Source organism: Arachis ipaensis, chromosome B10 (assembly GCF_059453495.1).
Source record: "Arachis ipaensis isolate K30076 ecotype BB chromosome B10, ASM5945349v1, whole genome shotgun sequence".
In the NCBI taxonomy this organism is placed as follows: domain Eukaryota; kingdom Viridiplantae; phylum Streptophyta; class Magnoliopsida; order Fabales; family Fabaceae; genus Arachis; species Arachis ipaensis.
Window position 1 is genome coordinate 59,646,959 of NC_142435.1, and position 24,916 is coordinate 59,671,874.

The 24,916-nt window shown below is 37.4% G+C and overlaps 1 protein-coding gene across 1 annotated transcript; it reads left to right on the plus strand.

The window, feature by feature from the left end:
* Nucleotides 1-9,001: 9,001 nt before the first annotated feature.
* On the plus strand, nt 9,002-23,159 carry LOC148580217 (uncharacterized). Its single transcript, XM_088491810.1, has 2 exons — nt 9,002-9,837; nt 23,123-23,159. The coding sequence occupies exons 1-2, from the start codon at nt 9,002-9,004 to the stop codon at nt 23,157-23,159; spliced, it is 873 nt and encodes a 290-aa protein (XP_088347936.1).
* The last annotated feature ends 1,757 nt before the right edge of the window (nt 23,160-24,916 follow it).

Here is a 24,916-nt window from a genome sequence, read left to right on the forward strand (position 1 = left end):
CCACAATTTGAGTAGTGATCAAATTCGCCAAAATATGGACCATTTTGTGGCTCTGGAAAGTACCCAATTTCATGTTCTTGATACTCCCACCCACCATGAGCATAGTAAAGTGAATCATTCTGTGGTGGTGGAGTGTTTTCCATGAAATTTGATTGACTAAAATATGACGGATGCTCCTTTCTTTCCTGCAAAAGGCTTTGTCTCAAACAATAATCACCAAAAGAAATTGGAATCTCCATTGTAATAAATGAGGGATTCTTAGTGAGGTAATATCACAAACAGTTAGTTAGCAAAAGAAAATAAGAAACAAAAGAAAACAAAGACAAAAGAAAAGTGTCTAATCTAGTAAATCAATCAACTGGTAGTTTGTTAATCACAATTAATCCCCGGCAATGGCACCATAAACTTGATGCACGAAAACTTGTCTCTCAACAAATCTCCCTTCGGCAAGTATACCGAATTGTCGTCAAGTAATAACTCACAAAAGAGTGAGGTCAAATCCCACAGAGATTAACGGATTAAGCAATCAATAGTTGATTAATTATCCTAGTCAGACGATCCAGATTGAAGTGATAAGCAGCAGGAATTGTAAATTGACAGAAAAGAAAGGAAAAGCAATAAAGTGCAGAAAAGTAAAATGGCAAGAAAAGTAAATTATAAGAAATTAAAGTGCAAAAAATGTAAAGTGCAGGAAAGTAAATGACTGGAATGTAAAATACAAGAAAGTAAATAACTAAAAGTAAAAAGAAAAGAAAGCATTGGGATAGAAAGATATTTCAATCTCCAAATCAATTGCTTTCATCTCTTCCTCAATCAATGCATTCATTGATCTCCTTGGCAATCTTAAGTGATTGGATCCCAATTCCTTGGCAATCTAATCTCTCTAAGCTTGAACAATTTCCCAATTCCTTGATTTAATTTCTCATGGGAAGAGATGAAGTTTGGTCACTGATTATATCACATGCATTCCCAAATCAAAGTGTTGGTAGGATTATATGTCACTATATCCATCCAAACCCCAATTTGGTCCAGCATGAGAAAGCATTTCTAGCATGATCTCCTCATTCATCTTCTAAGGTTCTGAGGAGATCCAATTATGGAGAGCTTCTCTTCCAAGATAGCTAACCAATTGGATGAAGAATGAAAGCTTTCTAGTAAAATCAAGAGAAAAGAAAGAGGAAGATGCATGATGAAAACAATTTAATCCATTGAATTTCAACAGAGCTCTCTAACCCAATGAAAAGAGTTAGTTGTTCATTGATCTATTCAACAGAGAAGAAAAGAAGTGCAGAAAAATAAAGATGAAGATTAAAACTGAAATTTAGACTTCAACATTCATAATTGGAAAATTACAAACTATAAAATGAACTACTACTAAGGAAAGAAAAAGAAAGAAAAGTGTGTGAGGGGAGGGAGTCCGAAGACCCCAATACAGAATCCCCCCTCCAATCCCGAATGAATTGAATGTTAAAACTAAGGCCTTTATATAGGCTCTCCTAAATTAAAAATGAAATGAAACTAAAAGTAAATTACAATTAAATGAAAATTCCTATTCTAGATGCTTCTTGTGACCTTGATTGGTTAACACTTGTGGGCTTGCTTCCTTGTGGTTGGGTGGTCCTTGAAAGGGAAGTGAATCAAATTGAGGTCTAGGTGCTAATCGTTAGTGCTACCGTTAGCCACACTAACGCTACAAGTGTGGCGTTAGTGCTGAAGTTAGAGTGGCTAACATCACACTTGCTACCCAATTGGTATTTTTGGGGCTTAAAAGATGCCTCTCTTTTGTGCTCCAATTTCATGCCTACTATAAAGTATTATATATCGTTGGAAAGCTCTGAATGTCAGCTTTCTAATGCAATTGGAATCACCTCAATTGGACCTCTGTAACACAAGTTATGCTTCTTTGAAGTGGACAAGGTCGCTGGCATAGTCGCTGGCGTTATTGAAAAAAGTGAGTGCCAATAACGTCCGCGTTCAGGGGATTAATATTGCCAGATTCTGGAGCTCAAACTTAATGTGCACCCCCTTACTATTACATATTTTTGAGAAGCCCTGGACGTCTACTTTCCAATGCCTTTGGAAGCGCATCATTTGGAGCTCTACAACTCGAGTTACACTTCTTGGAAGGTGAAGAGGTCAGCTGGCCTTACTACAGGTTGATACCATATTCATCTTTACACTTTCGGGGCAAGTTTTCTCCCTCAAATTTAGTGTTTACCATGTAGTGCCATATATGCTTGGAAAGCTCTAGATTCCTACTTTCCAATGCCACTGGAATCACCTCATTTGGAGCTTTGTGGCTCAAGTTATTCTTGTTTGAAGAAGGCATGGTCAGGCTGCCAGGTGAGATTTTTGCCCACGTTAGTGTAACTAACGTGGCCACTAATGTAGGCCTTCTTTGCTTCGTAAACGTTAGTGGCGTTCACTTTTTCCACTAACGTTGGAGTTTCCCTTTCTTTTCACATTAGTTCCCACGTTAATGTAACTAACATAGAAACTAACATGGGTCTTCTTGCCCTTCGCTAACGTTAGTGGTGTTTACTTTTACCACTAACGTTCCATGCTCTCCTTCTTCAAAGTGAATGCCATTAACTTTCTCACTAACGTTGGGGCTTCTCTTTTTTTCCACGTTATCTCCCATGTTAATGTAACTAACGTGGAAACTAACGTGGGTCTTCTTGCCCTTCGCTAACGTTAGTGGCGTTAACGTTCTCACTAACTTTCCAAGCTTTCCTTCCTTCCCCTTTAATGGCCACGTTAGTGGCATTAACGTAGCCACTAACGTGGCTCTTCTCTACTTCTTGTTACCTGAAATCAATCAAACAAAGTACATCAAAGTCTTGCTCTTAATCATGAGATCATGCATCATCTATTTTATCATTCAATTCATGCATAATTCTCATAAAATCATTCAAAATTTACAATGTTTGCTTGAATCATGGTATGAATGCATTTTCAACCAAATACTTTCTTATTTCTTAAGAAAATGCATGAAACCAACCTAAAACATACAAAAAATGGCTAGTAAAACTAGCCATGATGCCCTAGCATCACTCTCTTTGCTGGTGTCTTGACAGTGGCCTTCTCTTTTCCTTTCTTGGTACCAATGTCTAAAGAAGAAAGAAAAGGAAGAATATTAAATATATATAACTAAGACCGGTAGGGAGAAAATACCAAGTGATAATGAATGCCAAAGGAAAGATGATAGCCCAACTACATGGTAGCTACAACATGTAGGTAAGACATCAATTAAGAACAAGAAGGCAAGTCATATTAATTAGATGCACGAGGTTAAAAGCATGCAAGTACTAGGCATGAGAAGCATAACTCAAGCATCAAGTAATAAATGTGCCAAATAAAAGAGCATATGTAATGATGACAATTGTGAATAATAATCTCAAATACATGTGGAATCCAAGTGGGGTGAAAAAGAGGCATTAACGTATAAGAGTAAAAGAAAATAGAATTCAAAGTGCCATAAAAGCTTTTTCACAAACACGTGGTGTGCAAGGTATAATAGGAATGAAAATAATGTAATCCAAATGTATAGGAGAGCCAAACTAAAATATTAATTGTCAAATCACTCCTCATAATATCCACAAGCTTCATTATAGTAAGGTAAGACCCAAATAAAATTCCAACACCAACATAAAAATGCATGGAAGAAGAAAGAAAAAAGAAACCATAGATAATGAAAGTAAAAGAAAAAGAAGAAGGAAACATAAATTAAAGTAAGAATGAGAGAGTAAAAGAGGAAGAAGAAAAGAACCTTGATGAAGAAGATGGAGAAGGAAGGAAAAAAGTAATAGAAAGTAAGAAAAAAAAAGGAAGAAGAAAGAAGAAATAATAAGGATGGAAAAGAATTAGGATTTGAGGGGTGGAAGATGTGAAATCAGATGCTGAGGTGTTTTAGTTGTGCGTCGCATGCGACACGTATGCGTGCATCACGCGTACGTGTGGATCGCGCTATTTTCAATCGACGCGTACGTGATGAACGGATAATTTATACACTTTTTGGCATTGTTTTTACATAGTTTTTAATATGTTTTAGTTACTTTTTATTATATTTTTATTAGTTTTTATGCAAAAATCACATTTCTGGACTTTCCTATGAGCTTGTGTGTTTTTCTGGGATTTTAGGTATTTTCTGGCTGAAATTGAGGGATCTGAGCAAAAGTCTGATTCAGAGGCTGAGAAAGGACTGCAAATGCTGTTGGATTCTGACCCTCCTGCACTCGAAGTGGATTTTTTGGAGTTACAGAAGCACAATTGGCATGCTCTCAATTGCGTTGGAAACTAGACATCTTGGGCTTTCACGCAATATATAATAGTCCATACTTTTCTGAGATTAGATGGCCTAAACTGGTGTTAAACGCCAGCCAGAGACCTTTTTCTGGCGTAAAACCCCAGAACTGGCACCAAAACTAGAGTTAAACGCCCAAACTGGCACCCAAGCTGGCGTTTAACTCCAAGAATGGCCTATGCACATGAAAGCTTCAATGCTCAGCCCAAGCACACACCAAGTGGGCCCCGGGAGTGGATTTCTGCACTATCTGCACTTAGTTACTTACTTTCTGTAAATCCTAGTAACTAGTTTAGTATAAATAGCACTTTTTACTATTGTATTCGAATCTTTTGGTGACTTTTATCATACTATCATCTTTGGAATCATTGTTCATGTTTGGAGACTAGCCTCACGGCCATGCCTAAACCTCTTTTCTCTTATGTATTTTCTACGGCGGAGTTTCTACACCTCATAGATTAAGGTGAGGAGCTCTGCTGTTCTTCATGAATTAATTCAAGTACTATTATTTTTATTTCAATTCACGCCTACTTCTTCTCCAAGATATACTCTTGTACTTAATTCAGTTAAGTTAGAATGAAGGGGTAACCCGTGACAATCACCCACTATCTTCGTTACTCGCTTAGCCAAGATCCGCGTGCCTGACAACCACATGGGGTCTACATGATGTTCAATGTAGTCATTGGACGATAGCCGGAGTATATTCTCTTGGGTCTATAATTCACGATTTGCATCATCTCTCCTGACAACAAAGCATCCAAATCCGTGATTAGAACCTTCGTGGTATAGGCTAGAACCAATTGGCAGCATTCTTGAGATCTGGAAAGTCTAAACCTTGTCTATGGTATTCCGAGTAGGATCTGGGAAGGGATGACTGTGACGAGCTTCAAACTTGCGAATGTTGGGCACAGTGACAGTGTGCAAAAGGATAGAGAGATCCTATTCCGACGCTGGGAAGAACCGACAGATGATTAGCCTTGCGGTAGCTGTGCCTGGTATTTTTCATCCGAGACGAGAAATCCGACAGTTGATTAGCCGTGCAGAGATTGTACCTGGTATTTTTCATCCGAGAGGATCATACAGCTTGCCATGGAAGGGAGCACGCATGATTGGAAGAAGACAATAGGAAAGTAGAGGTTCAGAAGCAACAAAGCATCTCCAAACGCTTATCTGAAATTTCCGCCAATGAATTACATAAGTATCTTTATTTTATTTTATGTTTTATTTATCTTTTAATTATCAAAACTTCATAACCATTTGAATCCACTTGACTAAGATTTTACAAGATGACCATAGCTTACTTTAAGCCGACAATCTCTGTGGGATCGACCCTTACTCACGTAAGGTATTACTTGGACGACCCAGTGCACTTACTGGTTAGTTGTGCGGAGTTGTGAAAAGTGTAATCACAATTTCATGCACCAAGTTTTTGGCGCCGTTGCCGGGGATTGTTCGAGTTTGAACAACTGATGGTTCATCTTGTTGCTTAGATTGGGTAATTTTATTTTATGTTTAAGCTTTTAATGTTTATTTTCGAAAAAAAATTTGTGTTTTTGAAAAAAAAAATCATTCAAAAAATTTTTAAGAATGAATTCTAGAGTTTCATGAGATATGTTGAAACCTGGCTGGCTGTTAAGCTATGTCTAATATTTTGGACTGAGGCTTCCACTTTTCATTGTAGAAAGGACATGCTTGTTTGTGTTATGTTAAAGCTTGGCTGGCCATTTGGCCATGTCTAATACTTTTGGACCGAAGCTTTAGAATAACATTACATGAGCCTTTGGATTCTCATTTAAAATTCTGTGCTAAAGCTTGGATGGCCATTTGGCCATGTCTAATTCTTTTGGACCGGAGCTTTAGACTAACATTACATGAATCCTGGAATTCTTATTAAAAATTTTGAATTTCTTCATTTTCTATTTCCAAAAATTTTTTTTTCGAAAAATACAAAAAAAAATTTAATAAAATCATGAAACTAAAAAAATTTTTATGTTTCCTGTTTGAGTCTAGTGTCAAATTTTAAGTTTGGTGTCAATTGCATGTTTTTAATTTCCCTTAAATTTTCGAAAATTCATGCATAATGTTCTTCATGATCTTCAAGTTATTGTTGATGATTTTTCTTGTTTGATCTTTAATTTTTCTTGTTTTGTGTCTTTTGTTGTTTTTCATATGCATTTTCAAATTATTAGTGTCTAAAGTTTAAAAATTTTTAAGTTTGGTGTCTTGCATGTGTTTCTTTTCTTAAAAATTTTCAAAAATATGTTCTTGATGTTCATCATGATCTTCAAAGTGTTCTTGGTGTTCATCTTGACATTCAAAGTGTTCTTGCATGCATTATTTATTTTTATCTTAAATTTTTATGTTTTGTTTCATTTTGTTGTTTTTCTCTTTCTTCATTAATTCAAAAAAATCAAAAATAATATATTTTCCTTATTTTACTCATAAATTTCAAAATTTTGGGTTGACTTAGTCAAAGATTTTTAAAAATTTAGTTGTTTCTTGTTAGTCAAGTCGAAATTTCAATTTAAAAATTCTATCTTTTCAAATCTTTTTCAAAAATCAAATCTTTTTCATTTTTCTTTTAACATTTTCGAATTCTATCTTAAAATTTTTCAAAATCTTTTTCATTTTTTCTTTTAATGTTTTTGAAAATCTTTAAACAAATTTTCAAAATCTTTTTCTTATTTTTACTTCATATTTTCGAAATTATTGCTAACATTTAATGTTTTGATTCAAAAATTTCAAGTTTGTTACTTTCCTGTTAAGAAAAATTCAATCTTTAAATTCTAGAATCATATATTTTAGTTTCTTGTTAGCCAAGTCATCAACTTTAATTTTGAAAATCAAATCTTTTTAATTTCCTTTTCAATCTTTTTCAAAATAAATTTCAAATCATATCTTTTTCAAAATTCTAATTTCAAAATCTTTTTCTAACTTTTTATCTTTTCAAAATTTTTAAATCTTTTTCAATTAACTACTTGACTTGTTTGTTTTAATTTTAAAAAGATTACTATTTCTTATCTTTTTCAAAACCACCTAACTACTTTTCTCTCTCTTTCTAGTTTTTGAAAACCACTAATAACTTTTTCAAAATTCTTTTTAATTAACTAATTGTTTTAAATTCTAATTTTAATTTTATTTCTTCTAATAAATTCGAATTCTAACTATTAATTAAAATAAAAACAAAAATATTTTTCTTTTCTTTTAAATTAATATTCGAATACTCCCTCTCTCATCTCTTTCTATTTATTTATCTATTTACTAACACTTCCCTTCTACTCATAATTCGAACCCTCTCCCTCTCTCTGTGTTCGAATTCTTCTTATTCTCTCTCTACCTCATTCTTCTATTCTTCTACTCACATAAAGGAATCTCTATACTGTGACATAGAGGATTCCTCTTCTTTTCTGTTCTCTTCTTTTTCATATGAGCAGGAACAGGGATAAAGACATCCTTGTTGAAGCTAATCCTGAACATGAAAAGACTTTGAAGAGGAAGCTAAGAGAAGCTAAAGCACAACTCTCTGGAGAAGACCTTATAGAAATTTTCGAAAAAGAAGAGGACATGGCAGCCGAACCCAATAACAATGGTGGAGATGCAAGGAAGATGCTTGGTGACTTTACTGCACCAACTTCTGACTTCTATGGAAGAAGCATCTCAATTCCTACAATTGGAGCAAACAACTTTGAGCTTAAGCCTCAATTAGTTTCTCTAATGCAGCAGAATTGCAAGTTTTATGGACTTCCATTGGAAGATCCTCATCAGTTCTTAGTTGAATTCTTGCAAATCTGTGACACTGTTAAGACCAATGGGTTTAATCCTGAGATCTATAGATTTATTCTTTTCCCTTTTGCTGTAAGAGACAGAGCTAGGACATGGTTGGACTTACAACCTAAAGAAAACCTGAACTCTTGGGAAAAGTTAGTCAATGCTTTCTTGGCCAAATTTTTTCCACCTCAAAAGTTGAGTAAGCTTAAAGTGGAAGTCCAAACCTTCAGACAAAAGGAAGGTGAATCCCTCTATGAAGCTTGGGAAAGATACAAGCAATTGATCAGAAGGTGTCCTTCTGACATGCTTTCAAAATGGAGCATCTTATGTATATTCTATGATGGTCTGTCTGAATTATCCAAGATGTCATTGGACCACTCTGCTGGTGGATCTCTTCATATGAAGAAGACGCCTGCAGAAGTCCAAGAACTCATTGAAATGGTTGTAAATAACCAGTTTATGTACACTTCTGAAAGAAATTCTGCGAATAATGGGATGACTCAGAAGAAAGGAGTTCTTGAGATTGATACTCTGAATGCCATATTGGCTCAGAATAAAATATTAACTCAGCAAGTTAATATGATTTCTCAGAATCTGACTGGATTGCAAGCTGCATCTGGCAGTACTAAAGAAGCCTCCTCTGAAGGAGAAGCTTATGACCCTGAGAATCCTGGAATGAAAGAAGTGAATTACATGGGAGAATTCTATGGAAACACTTACAATCCTTCATGGAGGAATCATTCTAATATCTCATGGAAGGACCAACAGAAGCCTCAACAAGGCTTCAATAATAATAATGGTGGGAGAAATAGGTTTGGCAATAGCGAGCCTTTTCCATCATCTTCTCAGCAACAGACAGAGAATTCTAAGTAGAGCCTCTCTGACTTAGCAACCATAGTCTCTGATCTATCTAAAACCACTCTCAATTTCATGACTGAAACAAGGTCCTCCATCAGAAATTTGGAGGCACAAGTGGGTCAGCTGAGTAAAAGAGTCACTGAAATCCCTCTAAGTACTCTCCCAAGCAATACGAAAGAAAATTCAAAGAGAGAGTGTAAGGACATCAATATACCCAAAATGGCCGAACCTGTAAAGGAGGGAAAGGCAGTGAATTCTAGTGAGGAAGACCTCAATGGACGTCCACTCACCACTAAGGAGTTCCTTAATGAGGAACCAAAGGAATCTGAGGCTCATATAGAGACCATAGAGATTCCACTGAACTTACTCTTGCCATTTATGAGCTCTGATGAGTATTCTTCCTCTGAAGAGGATGAAGATATTGTTGAAGAGCAAGTTGCTCAGTATCTAGGAGCAATCATAAAGCTAAATGCCAAGCTATTTGGTAATGAGACTTGGGAAGATGAACCTCCATTGCTCATCAATGAACTGAATGCTTTGGTTCAACTGAAATTACCTCAGAAGAAACCGAATCCTGGAAAGTTCTTAATACCTTGTACTATAGGCACCATGACCTTTGAGAAGGCTCTGTGTGACCTGGGGTCAGGAATAAACCTCATGCCACTCTCTGTAATGGAGAAACTAGGGATCTTTGAGGTACAAGCTGTAAGAATCTCACTAGAGTTGGCAGACAAATCAAGGAAACAGGCTTATAAACTTGTAGAGGATGTCTTAGTGAAGGTTGAAGGCATGTACATCCCTGCTGATTTCATAATCCTAGACACTGGGAAGGAAGAGGATGAATGCATCATCCTTGGAAGACCCTTCCTAGCCATAGCAAAAGCTGTGATTGATGTGGACAGAGGAGAGTTAATCCTTCAATTAAATGAGGACTACCTTGTGTTTAAGGCAAAGATCTTCTTCTGTAACCATAGAGAGGAATCATGAAAAGCTTCTCTCAATACAGAGTCAAACAGAGCCCCCACACTCAACTTCTAAGTTTGGTGTTGGGAGGCCACCATTAAGCTCTAAGTCTCTGTGCGGATCTCTAAGAGCTCACTGTCAAGCTATTGACATTAAAGAAGCACTTGTTGGGAGGCAACCCAATGTTATTTAATTATATTTATTTGTTTTTCATTGCCATGTTATGTTTTCTTTAGGTTGATGATCATGTGGAGTCATAAAAACAACTGCATAATTAAAGCAGAATCAAAAAAGCATCAAAAATAGCACACCCTGGAGGACAGGCTTACTGGCGTTTAAACGCCAGTAAGGATAGCAGAATGGGCATTTAACGCCCAGTCTGACAGTATTCTGGGTGTTAAACGCCAGAATTGGCAGACAGACTGGCGTTTAACGCCAGAAAAGGGTGTCTGGCTGAGTGGCTGTCTGGCTGGCATTAAATGTCAGAATTGGCAGACAGATTGGCGTTTAACGCTAGAAAAGGGTGTCTGCTTGGCGTTAAACGCCTGAAAAGGGCATCAGCCTGGCGTTTAACGCCAGGAGAGGTAGCAGAGATGGCGTTACATGCCAGAAAGGTGCAGGGATCAGAATTCCTTGATACCTCAGGATCTGTAGACCCCACAGGATCCCCACCTACCCCACCTCTCATTCTTTCCTTTTCACACCTTTTCATAACACTCTTTCCCAAACATCATTCACTATCAAATCCTACTCTCTTCTCTATAATCTCTTCACCACTCATATCCATCCACTATTCCCCACAACACATCATACAACCCACCTACCTCACCAATCAAATTCAAAACATTTCCCTCCCAAACCCAACCCTATCTTACACGAATTCCCCTCCCCCCTCTCTCTTACCCTATAAATACCCCTCCTTACCACCTTCATTTTCACACATCATACACACTTAAACTCCCTTGGCCGAATTCAAAACACCCCTCCATCTTCTCCATTTCTTCTTCTTCTCCCCATTTCTTTCTTCTTTTGCTCGGGAATGAGCAAACCTTTTAAGTTTGATGTGGGAAAAAGCTCTGCTTTTTGTTTTTTCATAACCATTAATGGCACCTAAGGCATGAGAAACCTCTAGAAAGAGGAAAGGGAAGCCAGTTGCTTCCACCTTTGAGTCATGAGAGATGGAGAGATTTATCTCAAAAGTCCATCAAGACCACTTCTATGAAGTTGTGGCAAAAAAAAAGATGATCCCCGAGGTCCCCTTCATGCTAAAAAAGAGTGAATATCCAGAGATCCGACGTGAGGTTCGAAGAAGAGGTTGGGAAACTCTCACCAACCTCATCCAACAAGTCAGAATCTTAATGGTTCAAGAGTTCTATGCTAATGTATGGATCACTAAGAACCATGATCAAAGTGTGAACCCGAACCCAAAGAATTGGCTCACAATGGTTCGGGGGAAATACTTGAATTTCAGTCCAGAAATTGTAAGGTTGGCATTCAACTTGCCAATAATGAGAGCAGATTATCATCCTTTCACTAGAAGAGTCAACTTTGATCAAAGGTTGGACCAAGTCCTCATGGACATCTATGTGGAAGGAGCACAATGGAAGAGAGACTCAAGAGGCAAGCCGGTTCAATTAAGAAGGCCTGACCTCAAACCCGTGGCTAGGAGATGGTTAGAGTTCATTCAACGCTCTATCATTCCTACTAGCAACTGATCCGAAGTAACTATTGATCGGGCTATCATGATCCATAGTATCATGATTGGGGAGGAAGTAGAAGTTCATGAGATCATATCTCTAGAAATATACAAGGTGGCTGACAAACCCTCCACTTTGGCAAGGTTAGCCTTTCCTCATCTTATCTGTCACCTATGCAATTCAGCTGGAGTTGTCATAGAGGAAGATATCCTCATTGAAGGGGACAAGCCCATCACTAAAAAGAGGATGGAGCAAGCAAGAGAGCCCACTCATGGATCTCAACAAGAGCATGAGAAAATTCCTCATCAAGAAATCCCTGAGATGCCTCAAGGGATGCATTTCCCTCCACACAACTATTGGGAGCAACTTAACACATCTTTAGGAGAATTGAGTTTCAACATGGAGCAACTAAAAGTGGAGCACCAAGAGCACTCCATCATCCTCCATGAAATCAGAGAGGACCAAAAGGCCATGAGAGAGGAGCAACAAAGGCAAGGAAGAGACATAGAGGAGCTCAAGCACTTCATAGGATCTTCAAGAGGAAGAACTAGCCGCCGTCACTAAGGTGGACCCGTTCTTTAATTCCCTTGTTCTTTTTTTTCTGTTTTTCGTTTTCTATGCTTTATATTTTGTCTATGTTTGTGTCTTCATTACATGATCATTAGTGTTTAGTGTCTATGTCTTAAAGCTATGAATGATTCCAGGAATCCCTCACCTTTCTTAAATGAAAAATGTTTTTATTTACAAAACAACAAGAAGTGCATAATTTTGAAAATTATCTTGAATTAGCTTAATTATTTTGATGTGGTGGCAATACTTTTTATTTTCTGAATGAATGCTTGAACAATGCATATTTTTTATAGTAAAGTTTATGAATGTTAAAATTGTTGGCTCTTGAAAGAATAATGAAAAAAAGAGAAATGTTATTGATAATTTGAAAAACCATAAAATTGATTCTTGAAGCAAGAAAAAGTAGTGAAAAACAAAAGCTTGCGAAAATAAAGAAAGAAAAAGAAAAAGCAAGCAGAAAAAGCCAATAACCCTTTAAACCAAAAGGCAAGGGTAAAAAGGATCCAAGGCTTTGAGCATTAATGGATAGGAGGGCCCAAAGGAATAAAATTCTGGCCTAAGCGGCTAAACTAAGTTGTCCCTAACCATGTGCTTATGGCGTGAAGGTGTCAAGTGAAAAGCTTGAGACTGAGCGGTTAAAGTCGTGGTCCAAAGAAAAAAGAGTGTGCTTAAGAGCTCTGGGCACCTCTAACTGGGGACTCTAGCAAAGCTAAGTCACAATCTGAAAAGGTTCACCTAGTTATGTGTCTGTGGCATTTATGTATCCGGTGGTAATACTGGAAAACAAAATGCTTAGGGTCACGGCCAACATACTGAACTAGGAGAATCAATAACACTATCTAAATTTTGAGTTCCTATGGATGCCAATCATTCTGAACTTCAAAGGATAAAGTGAGATGCCAAAACTGTTCAGAAGCAAAAAGCTACTAGTCCCGCTCATCTAATTGAAACTAATTTTCATTGATATTTTTGAGATTTATTGTATATTATCTTCTTTTTATCCTATTTTGTTTTTGGTTGCTTGGGGACAAGCAACAATTTAAGTTTGGTGTTGTGATGAGCGAATAATTTATACCCTTTTTGGCATTGTTTTTACATAGTTTTTAGTATGTTTTAGTTACTTTTTATTATATTTTTATTAGTTTTTATGCAAAAATCACATTTCTGAACTTTACTATGAGTTTGTGTATTTTTCTGTGATTTCAGGTATTTTCTCGCTGAAATTGAGGGATCTGAGCAAAAGTCTGATTCAGAGGTTGAGAAAGGACTGCAGATGCTGTTGGATTCTGGCCCTCCTACACTTGAAGTGGATTTTCTGGAACTACAAATGCCCAATTGGTGCACTCTCAATTGAGTTAAAAAGTAGACATCTTGGGATTTCCAGCAATATATAATAGTCCATACTTAGCCCAAGATTAGATGGCCCAAACTGGCATTAAACTCCAGCCAGAGACCCTTTTCTGGCATAAAACGCCAGAACTGCCACCAAAACTGGAGTTAAACGCCCAAACTGGCACCCAAGCTGGAATTTAACTCCAAGAATGGCCTATGCACGTGAAAGCTTCAATGCTCAGCCCAAGCACATACCAAGTAGGCCCCGGAAGTGGATTTCTGCACTATCTGCACTTAGTTACTTACTTTCTGTAAACCCTAGTAACTAGTTTAGTATAAATAGCACTTTTTACCATTGTATTCAAATCTTTTGGAGACTTTTATCATACTATCATCTTTGGAATCATTGTTCACGTTTGGAGGCTGGCCTCATAGCCTTGCCTAGACCTCTTTTCTCTTATGTATTTTCTACGGTGGAGTTTCTACACCTCATAGATTAAGGTGAGGAGCTCTGCTGTTCTTCATGAATTAATGCAAGTACCATTGTTTTTCTTTCAATTCATGCCTAATTCATCTCCAAGATATACTCTCGTACTTAATTCTCAGTTAAGTCAGAATGAAGGGGTGACCCGTGACAATCACCCACTATCTTCGTTACTCGCTTAGCCAAGATCCGCGTGCCTGATAACCACAAGCGGTCTACATGATGTTCAACGTAGTTATTGGACAACAGCCGGAGTATATTCTCTTGGGTCTCTAATTCACGATTTGCATCGTCTCTCCTGACAACAGAGCATCCAAATCCGTTATTAGAACCTTCGTGGTATAGGCTAGAACCAATTGGCAGCATTCTTGAGATCCGGAAAGTCTAAACCTTGTCTGTGGTATTCCGAGTAGGATCTGGGAAGGGATGACTATGATAAGCTTCAAACTTGCGAATGTTGGGCACAGTGACAGTGTGCAAAAGGATAGAGAGATCCTATTCCGACACTAGTGAGAACCGACAGATGATTAGCCGTGCGGTAGCTGTGCCTGGTATTTTTCATCCGAGACGAGAAATCCGATAGTTGATTAGTCGTGCAGAGATCGTACTTAGTATTTTTCATCCAAGAGGGCCATACAGCTTGCCATGGAAGGGAGCACGCATGATTGGAAAAAGATAGTAGGAAAGCAGAGGTTCAGAAGCAACAAAGCATCTCCAAACGCTTATCTGAAATCCCCACCAATGAATTACATAAGTATCTTTATTTTATTTTATGTTTTATTTATCTTTTAATTATCAAAACTTCATAACCATTTGAATCCGCCTGACTAAGATTTACAAGATGACCATAGCTTGCTTCAAACCGACAATCTCCGTCGGATCGACCCTTACTCACGTAAGGTATTACTTGGACGACCCAGTGCACTTGCTGGTTATTTGTGCAGAGTTGTGAAAAGTGTGATCATAATTTTGTACACCAGTACGCGTCAGGGACGCGTACACGTGACATGAGTTGTGCAAATGGCGCGAAGGCAGCCTCGCGCACGCACAACTCTCTGTCCAATACGCACATTTGCCAAAATTTTAAACGACGCGTGCGCGTCAGGGACGCGCACGCGTGGATGGCTTGGATGGGAAAACGACGCAAATGAAGTAGAAACATAACATATTTTTTTTGGTGCTCCTAGCACAGTTCCAGCCCCACACCATCACAACTTTCTGCCTAAATACCCATTCACGCCGATTTCATCATCCACGCGTGCTGGACGCGTACGCATGGAGTGCCAAAATTTCAAATGATACGTATGCGTCATGGACGCATATGCGTGAGCATGATTGTGCGCAATTCACCCTTCCTGTGCCACTCCCGCGCAACTCTCTATTCAATATTTATTTTTCACGCACACACATAACATCAGCGACGCTTGCGCGTCCTGTGCTCTTTTTTTTTTATGCAGAATGTAGTATGTACTTGATTATGCAGAAATTCTGAATGGCTACTGAGAAAAATAAAATAAAATAAAGCTAAGAATAAAAATGAGAGATCGTACCATGATGGGTTGTCTCCCACCTAGTGCTTTTCTTTAACGTCCTTAAGTTGGACAGTCCACTAGCTTAGTCTTTTGCTGTTGGTGGATCCTCCAAGAAGAAGATCTCCAGCTCCTTATTTTTCTTCATCTTCTCACCATGATATAGCTTTAAGCGATGTCCATTGGCCTTGATAAATTTGGAGCTAGAATGATGACTCAGGTGAAAGACTCTGTATGGGTCTGCCTTCTCTACTCTATAGGGACATTCCCATCTGGATCTCAGCTTGCCTGGCATGAGCCGCAGTCTGGAGTTGTAAAGGAGAACTAACTCCCCTGGTCTGAACTCTCTCCTTTTAATGTGCTTCTCATGCACAGCCTTCATCTTCTCTTTGTACAGCTTGGAGTTATCATATGCTTCTAGGTGAAGGTTCTCTAATTCTTGTAGTTGCATCTTCCTTTCAGCTCCGGCCTTCTCAAATCCCATGTTGATTTCTCTTACTTCCCAGAAAGCCTTGTGTTCTACCTCTACTGGGAGGTGACAGTCCTTAACATAAACTAGGCGGAATGGTCTCATCCCTATAGGTGTCTTGTATGCTATCCGATATGCCCAAAGCGCATCTTGTAGCCTGGTGCTCCAGTCCTTCCTATGAGGCTTGACTATCTTCTCCAGGATATGCTTTATCTCTCTGTTAGACACCTCTGCTTGTCCATTAATCTGGGGATGGTAGGCTGTTGCTACCTTGTGAATAACGCCATGCTTCTTCAGTAGAGCGGTCAATCTCCTGTTACAAAAATAGGTGCCTTGATCACTCACGATTGCTCGTGGTAATCCAAAGCGACAGATAATATGGTTTCTAACAAAAGAGACAATAGTGTTAGCATTATCAGTATGGGTAGGAATTGCTTTCACCCATTTAGAAACATAATCTACAGCTAACAATATATATAAAAAACCGCTAGAATTTGGAAATGGACCCATGAAGTCAATGCCCCAAACATCAAAAATTTCGCAGAACAACATAATTTGTTGGGGCATCTCATCCCTCTTAGATATATTACCAAACCTCTGTCATGGGAAACAAGATTTACAGAAGGCAGTAACATCCTTAAAAAGAGTAGGCCACCAGAATCCACAGTCTAAGATTTTTCTAGCTGTCCTTTGAGGACCAAAATGGCCACCACTCTCAGAGGAGTGGCAGGCCTCTAAAATGGACTGGAATTCTGATTGAGGCACACACCTTCTAATTATCTGGTCAGCACCATACCTCCATAAATAAGTGTCATCCCATATATAATATTTGGACTTGCTTTTCAACTTGTCCTTCTGATGCTTAGTAAAATTGGGAGGGAAGGTATGACTAACTAGATAATTAGCTACAGGTGCATACCAAAGAACTACTTCAGATACTGCATGCAAGCTATCAAATGGAAAAGCATCATTGATAGAAGTGGAGTCATCCTTGACATGCTCAAGGTGACTCAAGTGGTCCGCCACTAAATTCTGGGAACCACACCTATCCTTAATTTCTAAATCAAATTCTTGCAGCAGCAATATCCAACGTATTAGCTTTGGTTTGGACTCTTTTTTAGCTAATAAATATTTTAGAGGTGCATGGTCTAAGTACACTACCACCTTAGTACCAAGCAAGTAGGCTCGAAATTTATCCAGAGCAAAAACAATAGCCAGAAGCTCTTTTTCAGTGGTGGTGTAATTAGACTGAGCAGCGTCTAAGGTCTTAGATGCATAAGCAATTATAAAAGGATCCTTACCTGCGCGCTGGGCCAGTGTCGCTTCTACTGCATGATTGGAGGCATCACACATAATCTCAAATGGCTGGTTCCAGTCTGGTCCTCTCACAATCGGAGCCTGAGTCAAGGTGACCTTCAGCTTATCAAACGCTTCCATACAGTCCTCACTCAGCTCAAATTCAACATCCTTCTGCAGCAGTCTAGATAAGGGCAATGCTACCTTACTGAAGTCCTTCTGCATGCGCATGACCAAGGAACGAACGGACTTCCCTCACGGAGGAGCGGTAAGGTAGACTAGAAATGACATTTACCTTTGCTGGATCTATAGAGATACCAGTATTAGAAACAACGTGTCCTAGAACAATATCTTGTTTAATCATAAAATGACACTTTTCAAAATTTAAAACAAGGTTTGAACTAACACACCTGTCTAATACTCTAGATAAACTATCCAAGCAAAGGCTAAAGAAATCACCGTATACGCTAAAATCATCCATGAAAACTTCCATACAGCTCTCAATAAGATCAGAGAAAAGACTCTTCATGCACCTTTGAAAAGTAGTTGGTGCATTACATAAGCCAAAAGGCATCCTCTTGTAAGAATATGTTCCAAAGGGACATGTAAAAGTAGTCTTTTCCTGATATTCAGGAGCTATATGAATCTGGAAATAGCATGTGTAACTATCTAAAAAGCAGTAATGTGATTTACCTGACAGGCGATCCAGCATTTGATCAATGAATGGTAAGGGGTAGTGATCCTTACGAGTGGCCTGGTTGAGGCGCCTGTAATCAATGCACACCCTCTAGAAATTCTGCACTCTAGTTGCTATGAGCTCTCCATGCTCATTCTGCACTATAGTGACTCCAGACTTCTTGGGCACCACTTGTACTGGACTTACCCATTCAATATCTGAGATGGGGTAGATGATATCTGCCTCAAGCAATCTGGTCACTTCCTTCTTGACAACTTCCAAGATGGTGGGATTCAGCCGCCTTTGAGGTTGACGGACAGGCCTTGCTCCCTCTTCTAAAATTATCCTGTGCTCACAAACTTGAGGGCTAATGCCTACTATATCTGCCAAACTCCACCCAATATCCTTCTTGTGTCTTCTTAATACACGAAGCAGCTGCTCCTCCTGTTGGGATGTGAGTTCCCTTGCAATGATAACTGGGAGTTTCTGATTATCCTCAAGGTAAGCATACTTAGGTGGGGTGGAAAGGGCTTCAACTCCAATTTATGCTCATGGTCAGGCACTTGATCTCCTGGAGCTAGTGATGGTGGCAAAGTGTCTTCATTGTGTTCAGAGGATTTTCCCACACTTGGACCTTCCTCTATGTGCATCTCTATGTGAACTGTAGCTACGGTATCATCAATGATGTCACACTGGAAGATGGAATGGTCTTCCGGAGGATGCTTCAAAGCTTCGTTCAGGTTGAAACTCACTGCTCGGCCGTCTATCTCAAAAGAATAAGTTCCTGAGAAGGCATCCAACTTGAACTTTGAAGCCTTCAGGAATGGTCTTCCAAGTAGGATGGATGACGGTCTTCCTGAGTCATTAGGGGGCATTTCCAGGATATAGAAGTCAATGGGAAATGTGAGCCCCTTAATGCTCACCAGCACGTCCTCAGCAATTCCAACCACTGTAATAATGCTTTTATCTGCTAAAACAAAATGAGCTGCCGAACTTTTTAAGGGAGGGAGCCTCAAAGCATCATATATAGACAAAGGCATAATACTCATGCACGCTCCTAAATCACACATGTAGTCAAAAAATATTACACCCTGAATGGTACAGTTAACCATGCATGGACCTGGATCACTACATTTTTCAGGTATATCCCCATTAAAGCAGATATAAAATTACCTAAAGGAATAGTTTCTAACTCATTAATCTTATCCTTATGCATGCACAAATCCTTTAGAAACTTCGCATATTTAGGTACTTGCTGAATAACATCAAAAGGGGAACAGTTACCTTAACCTTTTTGAAGATTTCTACCATTTTGGGATCGAGTTCCATCTGCTTTCTGGGCTTCCTTGCAAGGTGTGAAAATGGGATAGGAATGGCGTCTCTTGTAGCTTCAGCTTCCTTTGGTTCTTTATTCCTTGGTTGAGCTGCTTCTTCTTCAACCATGTCTTGTACTTCATCTTCCTCTTCAACATCTTCCACTTCTACCATGTCCTCAACTAGGGCGTGTTCTTATGGGCTTGGCTCCTCATGATTCCTCTCTTGTAGTATGATTCCAGACCTTAAAGTGATGGCATTGATGCCACCTTTGGGGTTGGGTAAGGGTTGAGAAGGAATCCTACTGGAGCTTGAAGGCTGGTTGTTGGGAGTAGGTAATGAATCTATCCGGGAGATGAGAGCTTGTAAAGTGGCATTCAGACCATTTAGAGTAGAGTTCAATGTAGTCTAAATGTCTTGTTGTCCTTGTGCAAGAAATATAAGAAGAAGACATGATAAATTAAATAAAATAGAAACGGAAAATTAATTAATAATAAAAATAGTACTTTGCATTAATAAAACCCAAAATCATAAACATACTTATCCAAACAGGGTTAATGGGCAATAAAAGAGTAAAGGAATAGGAAAACAGACTAGAATAATGAAACTTCAACGGAGGTAATGACTTTTCTCAATATCCAAAGCAAAAGCAATAATCTCTAAAACTATGAATGTGAAGAACCCTAGAGGAAGGAGTAGAATTCTCTCTAAGATTCAAAACTAAAACTAAAACTATGCGTAATGTGAATGTGTGTTGAGTCTCTGCTGTCCCCTGGCTCTAGTCTGTGTTTCTGGGCCAAAAACTGGGTCCAAACTCAGCCCAAAATTGCCCCCAGCATTTTTTGCGTTTTCTGCAGGTCGCGCACGTCACGCGTACGCGTCAGTCACGCGTACACGTTGCTGGTCAACTTCGCGTCTGACGCGTACGTGTCAGGTACGCGCACGCGTCACTCCTCGGTGGTTGTCTCCTTTATTTCTTGTGTTCCTTCAATTTTTGCAAGCTTCCTTTCCATCCTCCAAGCCATTCCTGCCCTATAAAGCCTGCAAACACTGAACACACATATCACGGCATCGAATATTATGAAAGGACATTAAAAATACACAATTTAAAGACTTAGGAAGCAAGTTTTTAATCATAGAACAAAATTAGGAAGGGATTGTAAAATCATACAAATAGTATGAATAAGTGTGCAAAGACTTGATAAAAACCACTCAATTGAGCACAAGATAAACCATAAAATAGTGGTTTATCAAAGCATTTCTACAAACACATGGAAGGCATAAATGTGCATAAGTAAATAAAGCCATAAATGTGCATAAGTAAATGACAAGAATTAAAGATAAGAAGTAAATAACAAGAATTAAGAATGAAATTAACATTGGGATCAAGAGATATTGCATTTTCAAGATCAATAGCTCTCATCTCCTCTTCAATCATGCAATCATTGATCTCTTGGCAAATCATAAGTGATTGAAACCCAATCCCTTGGTGAATCAATCTCTCTTAACTTGATCAATTGCCAATTCCTTGATCTAATTGCTCATGAGAAGATATGAAGATTGGTCTCCGGTTTAGAGCCACACAACTTATAAACCCAAGTTTAGGGATGATTACATATCACAATATCAAATCCAAACCCAAATTTACTCAATTGTGAGAAAGAACTTCAAGCATGATTCTATGATCCCCTTTCCAAGGCTCACATAGAATCCATGTGAATTCAATTTCTTTTCCAAGACAATTAAATCCTTGAAATGAAGAACGAAGATTATTTCTAGCAAATCAAATGAAAAATGAAGAGAAGAAAAAGAATAAAAATAAATTAATCCATTAAATTATAATAGAGTTCTCTATCCCAATGTTGGAAATTAGAAACACATAACTAAATATTTACAAAAGTGTGTATGAAAGAAAATGGAAGAAGAGAAGAGAATGAGTGTGAAAGGGGAGTGGAGTCACCTCCACCCCTCCATTGTGTGTCTAAAATGATGAATCTAAGGTCCTATTTATAAGCTACCCAAATTACAAATTTAAATGAAATTACAATCAAATGCAAATTTTCTAACTACTTCTAGATGATTCTTGTGGCCTTGATTGATTGTTAATTGTGGCTTGTCTTGGGCTTGTTAAATTTTAATTCTCTTCATGGAGGCTTGAAACATTGAAGAATAAATGAAAGAATTGGGGTATTTGGAAGTGGCCCAATGTGGAGTGTTATTGAAGTGGCACTTTGGGCTTTTGAAGGCTTGGGAAGCCTTGCACATTGAAAGATTGATCTGTTGCATCCCCAAAATAAATGCCCACTATAAACTATTATATATCATTGGAAAGCCCTAGATCTCAGATTTCTAACGCCGCTGGAAGCGCATTAATTAGACTTCTCTAGCCTAGGTTATGATCTTTTGAAGGTGAAGAGGTCAGTCTGGTGAAGTGCAAGAAATTGTTTTACGCTGAAGTTGCAACGCTAAAAGAATAGCGATTTGTACCCTCAAATCCAGTATCCAATATAAAGTATTATATATGGTTGGAAAGACCGAGAAGTCTACCTTCCAATGGCACTAAGATCATCTCATTTAGAGCTTTGTAGCTCGAGTTATTTATATTGGAGTGTGAAGAGGTCAGGGTTGCAAATCCTCTTTGCTTCTCTTTGAGTTTGTTTCCCACTCTTTTGCCACCTTGGGAGTGTGCATCCTCTAATAGTGTTTTTATTGCTTCTATTTCTATCATTACCTATAAAATTTATTAACTCAAGCAATCAAAGTAATATTCAATTTAAGCACCAAAAACACTCCATAATTAAGCATTATGAATATATTTTTATATGAAAAAGCATAGAAAAACACATCATGATGCTCATGCATCACTTAGCACCTGACATTCAAAATCAGTGAAGAAAAGCTTCACCCCAACTCCTCTAACACAAAACTACACATATAAAAGAACTCAAACCCTTCCCCCCTATGAAACACACGGTCACTAGGAATACAAGAAAGTAACTCAAATTGGAGGCCAGACCCGCCCCTCACAATCTTACTTCTATCTATCTCCTTCACAGTTTCCTGATCTAAGAACAGTGAGCAACGCTTCCTAATGTTGTCATTTATCCAATCATATGACCAATCAACTCTCTCTTTTTTCTCTTTTTCAAAACCCATTAGAACGACCTAGGAGAAGAGGAACAGAAGTTATAGAAAATACAGGGAAAAAATAGAGCATACCTCTTTTGCTCATGATTCTTTAAAATGCCTCTGATAACAACAAAACCTTGTGCAACCAACACAATCTTTTGGATTCCAAGGCTTTTAATTAACACTCCAAAACTGTTTTTGAAATCCACTAAACCATCCCATCAGTTGCATCAAGGGAAATGATGTGCATTGGAAACACGCACGTTCTTTAATGGGCATTTAAGACTGTTTCTCTCTCCTACTCATATCAATTAAATAATATTTTAATACACCATCTTGAACTGGGGTCTCCAAGGCTAACTCGATGGCCATGTTATGACTCATCAAAAGCTCAACCTGCTTCATTAAAATACATTCTCAGGCTAAGCTTGGGAGCTATGATATGGTTGTTACAAATTCGAAGCCATAACTCGGCATTATACACCATAACTCGGCTATATGCGTTATAACTCGGCATCATGCGTTACAATCAAATTCAATGGATGTCATTCTTGAGTAGAAACATTCGACCAGACGCTATCGCCTACTAAATTCCAATAAATGCTCTTCAATTCAGAGGACCAATAGAAATGTAACCGACCTATCCTCCCTCGCCTATAAAGGTATGATATTTTATCCTCAAGGGACACACTGAATATACAATACTAACTTAAACATCAGAGTGCCTTTTGCAGGTACACTCTCCCTTTGTTCATACTCTCCATGACGTGATATCTCTCTAGACAAAGAACCCGGATCTTCCTAGCCTATAGCTCGGTGTTGAAGGCAACAGCTCCACATCGATTCCCAAAAACTGAGTTACGTCTAAATTATTCACACAAGAACAAAAACCAATGAGAGTATTAACACTAAATCTATCTATACTTTTTTCTTGGTCATGAGTGATCATGACCTAATGGCTATATTTTTGGTCTGGGACTAAATGGTTATTTATGTAATAACATATTTTGGTAATACATAATAACATAATTGAACACTATTAGAAGCAAAATAACATTGACCCGAAAAGAACAACAAAACAGTCCAATCCAATGCTAGTTAAGACTGCCAAAACCAAACCGGCCAATATTTACATTTATTGGTTGCACATATACCGATAATCATAGAACTGAAGCTAAGTTAACATGACATATTAAGGTATAGTTATAAGAATCGAATCGGTAATTAAATTGATCAACTTATTAGTTTATTAATTTATTAGTTCAATCGATAAATTACTGGTTGAACCAATAAAAATAATAAAAAACTTAAAACTAAAATTAAAAATATATATTTACTAACGTTTAAATATTTCATATTTAAAATGTTTAATATTTATTTTAGTAATTATATATATTTTGATAAAATAAATACATAAAATTATAATAAAACAAAAATATTAATAATAAAAATAAAAAATACAATAATATTATTAAAAGATAAGATTAATATTTGATATAATTTAAATTTGACTTAATTAAATTATAAATAAATTATAATATAATATGAGTTTTTATATTATTATATGAACAAATATATATAACAAAAAAAATTCTTTTTAAGTTGTACTAGATATTTAATATATAAAATTATTAACACCGTAGTAAAAAGACATTTAGCCTCGTGGTAGAGGTATGTCTAGCCATACATGGAGCATTTTTGGCAAAATACCTACGCTGAGTTGACTGGTTGATCGCGAGTTGACTGGTCCAGTTTAGTTACGGTTTGTACCGATTTCGACTGATTCAAATAAATTTGACCAATTTTTTTTATTTTAAACGGTCAAAATATTAAATCAAATCAAATCGAATAAAGATTTGATTTTTTATTTTTTTGATTGAACTGATCCGTTTGATTCAATTTTGATGTACTAAGGTCTCTTAATATTCTTCATTTGGATTCGAATTTTAACCATAAATTCACAATACACACTTTTTATTATACATCAAAAGAATTGTACACCAAATACCATCTCTTTTTTCTCATAAAAATAATATTTATTGAGTTTAATTTTAATACATTGATAATATAAAGCAGTTTACATAGACATACAATCATATTCGTTTTTTTAGATGACTATTCACGCGATCAATATAAAAGGTAGTTATTTTTATTGATATAGCATTATATAATTAGATAAATGTGTATAATTATTTTATACTAACAGTACATCAAAATTAAATTTATATTTTTTTTAATTTTAATTTATGTAAATTGACCGCTCAACAAATTCTTTAAAAAATATAATAAAGTTTTACAATACATTGTAATAAGCCACTATTTGGCAAACTGATAAACCCATATTTTACGATGTATTTTGTGCTCAATTTAAGTGATTTATTCAATCCTTCACCCACTTATTCATGTAAATTGCATGGTTTTACTTTTCCTTCCTTATTTTATGATATAAGTGAAAAACATGTTTCCTATGCTTTAAAAATATTAATTTTAACTACCCTTTACTATCGTTCGATGCCGTGATTTGTGTG

What these genes read in the sequence shown, in the direction of transcription:
- LOC148580217 (XM_088491810.1), top strand. Translation starts at nt 9,002, where the DNA reads ATGACTGAAACAAGGTCCTCCATCAGAAATTTGGAGGCACAAGTGGGT. An exon ending in ATTGATGTGGACAGAGGAGA is followed by an intron (nt 9,838 to 23,122) that starts GTTAATCCTTCA and finishes TGCCTTTTGCAG; the next exon opens with GTACACTCTCCCTTTGTTCA.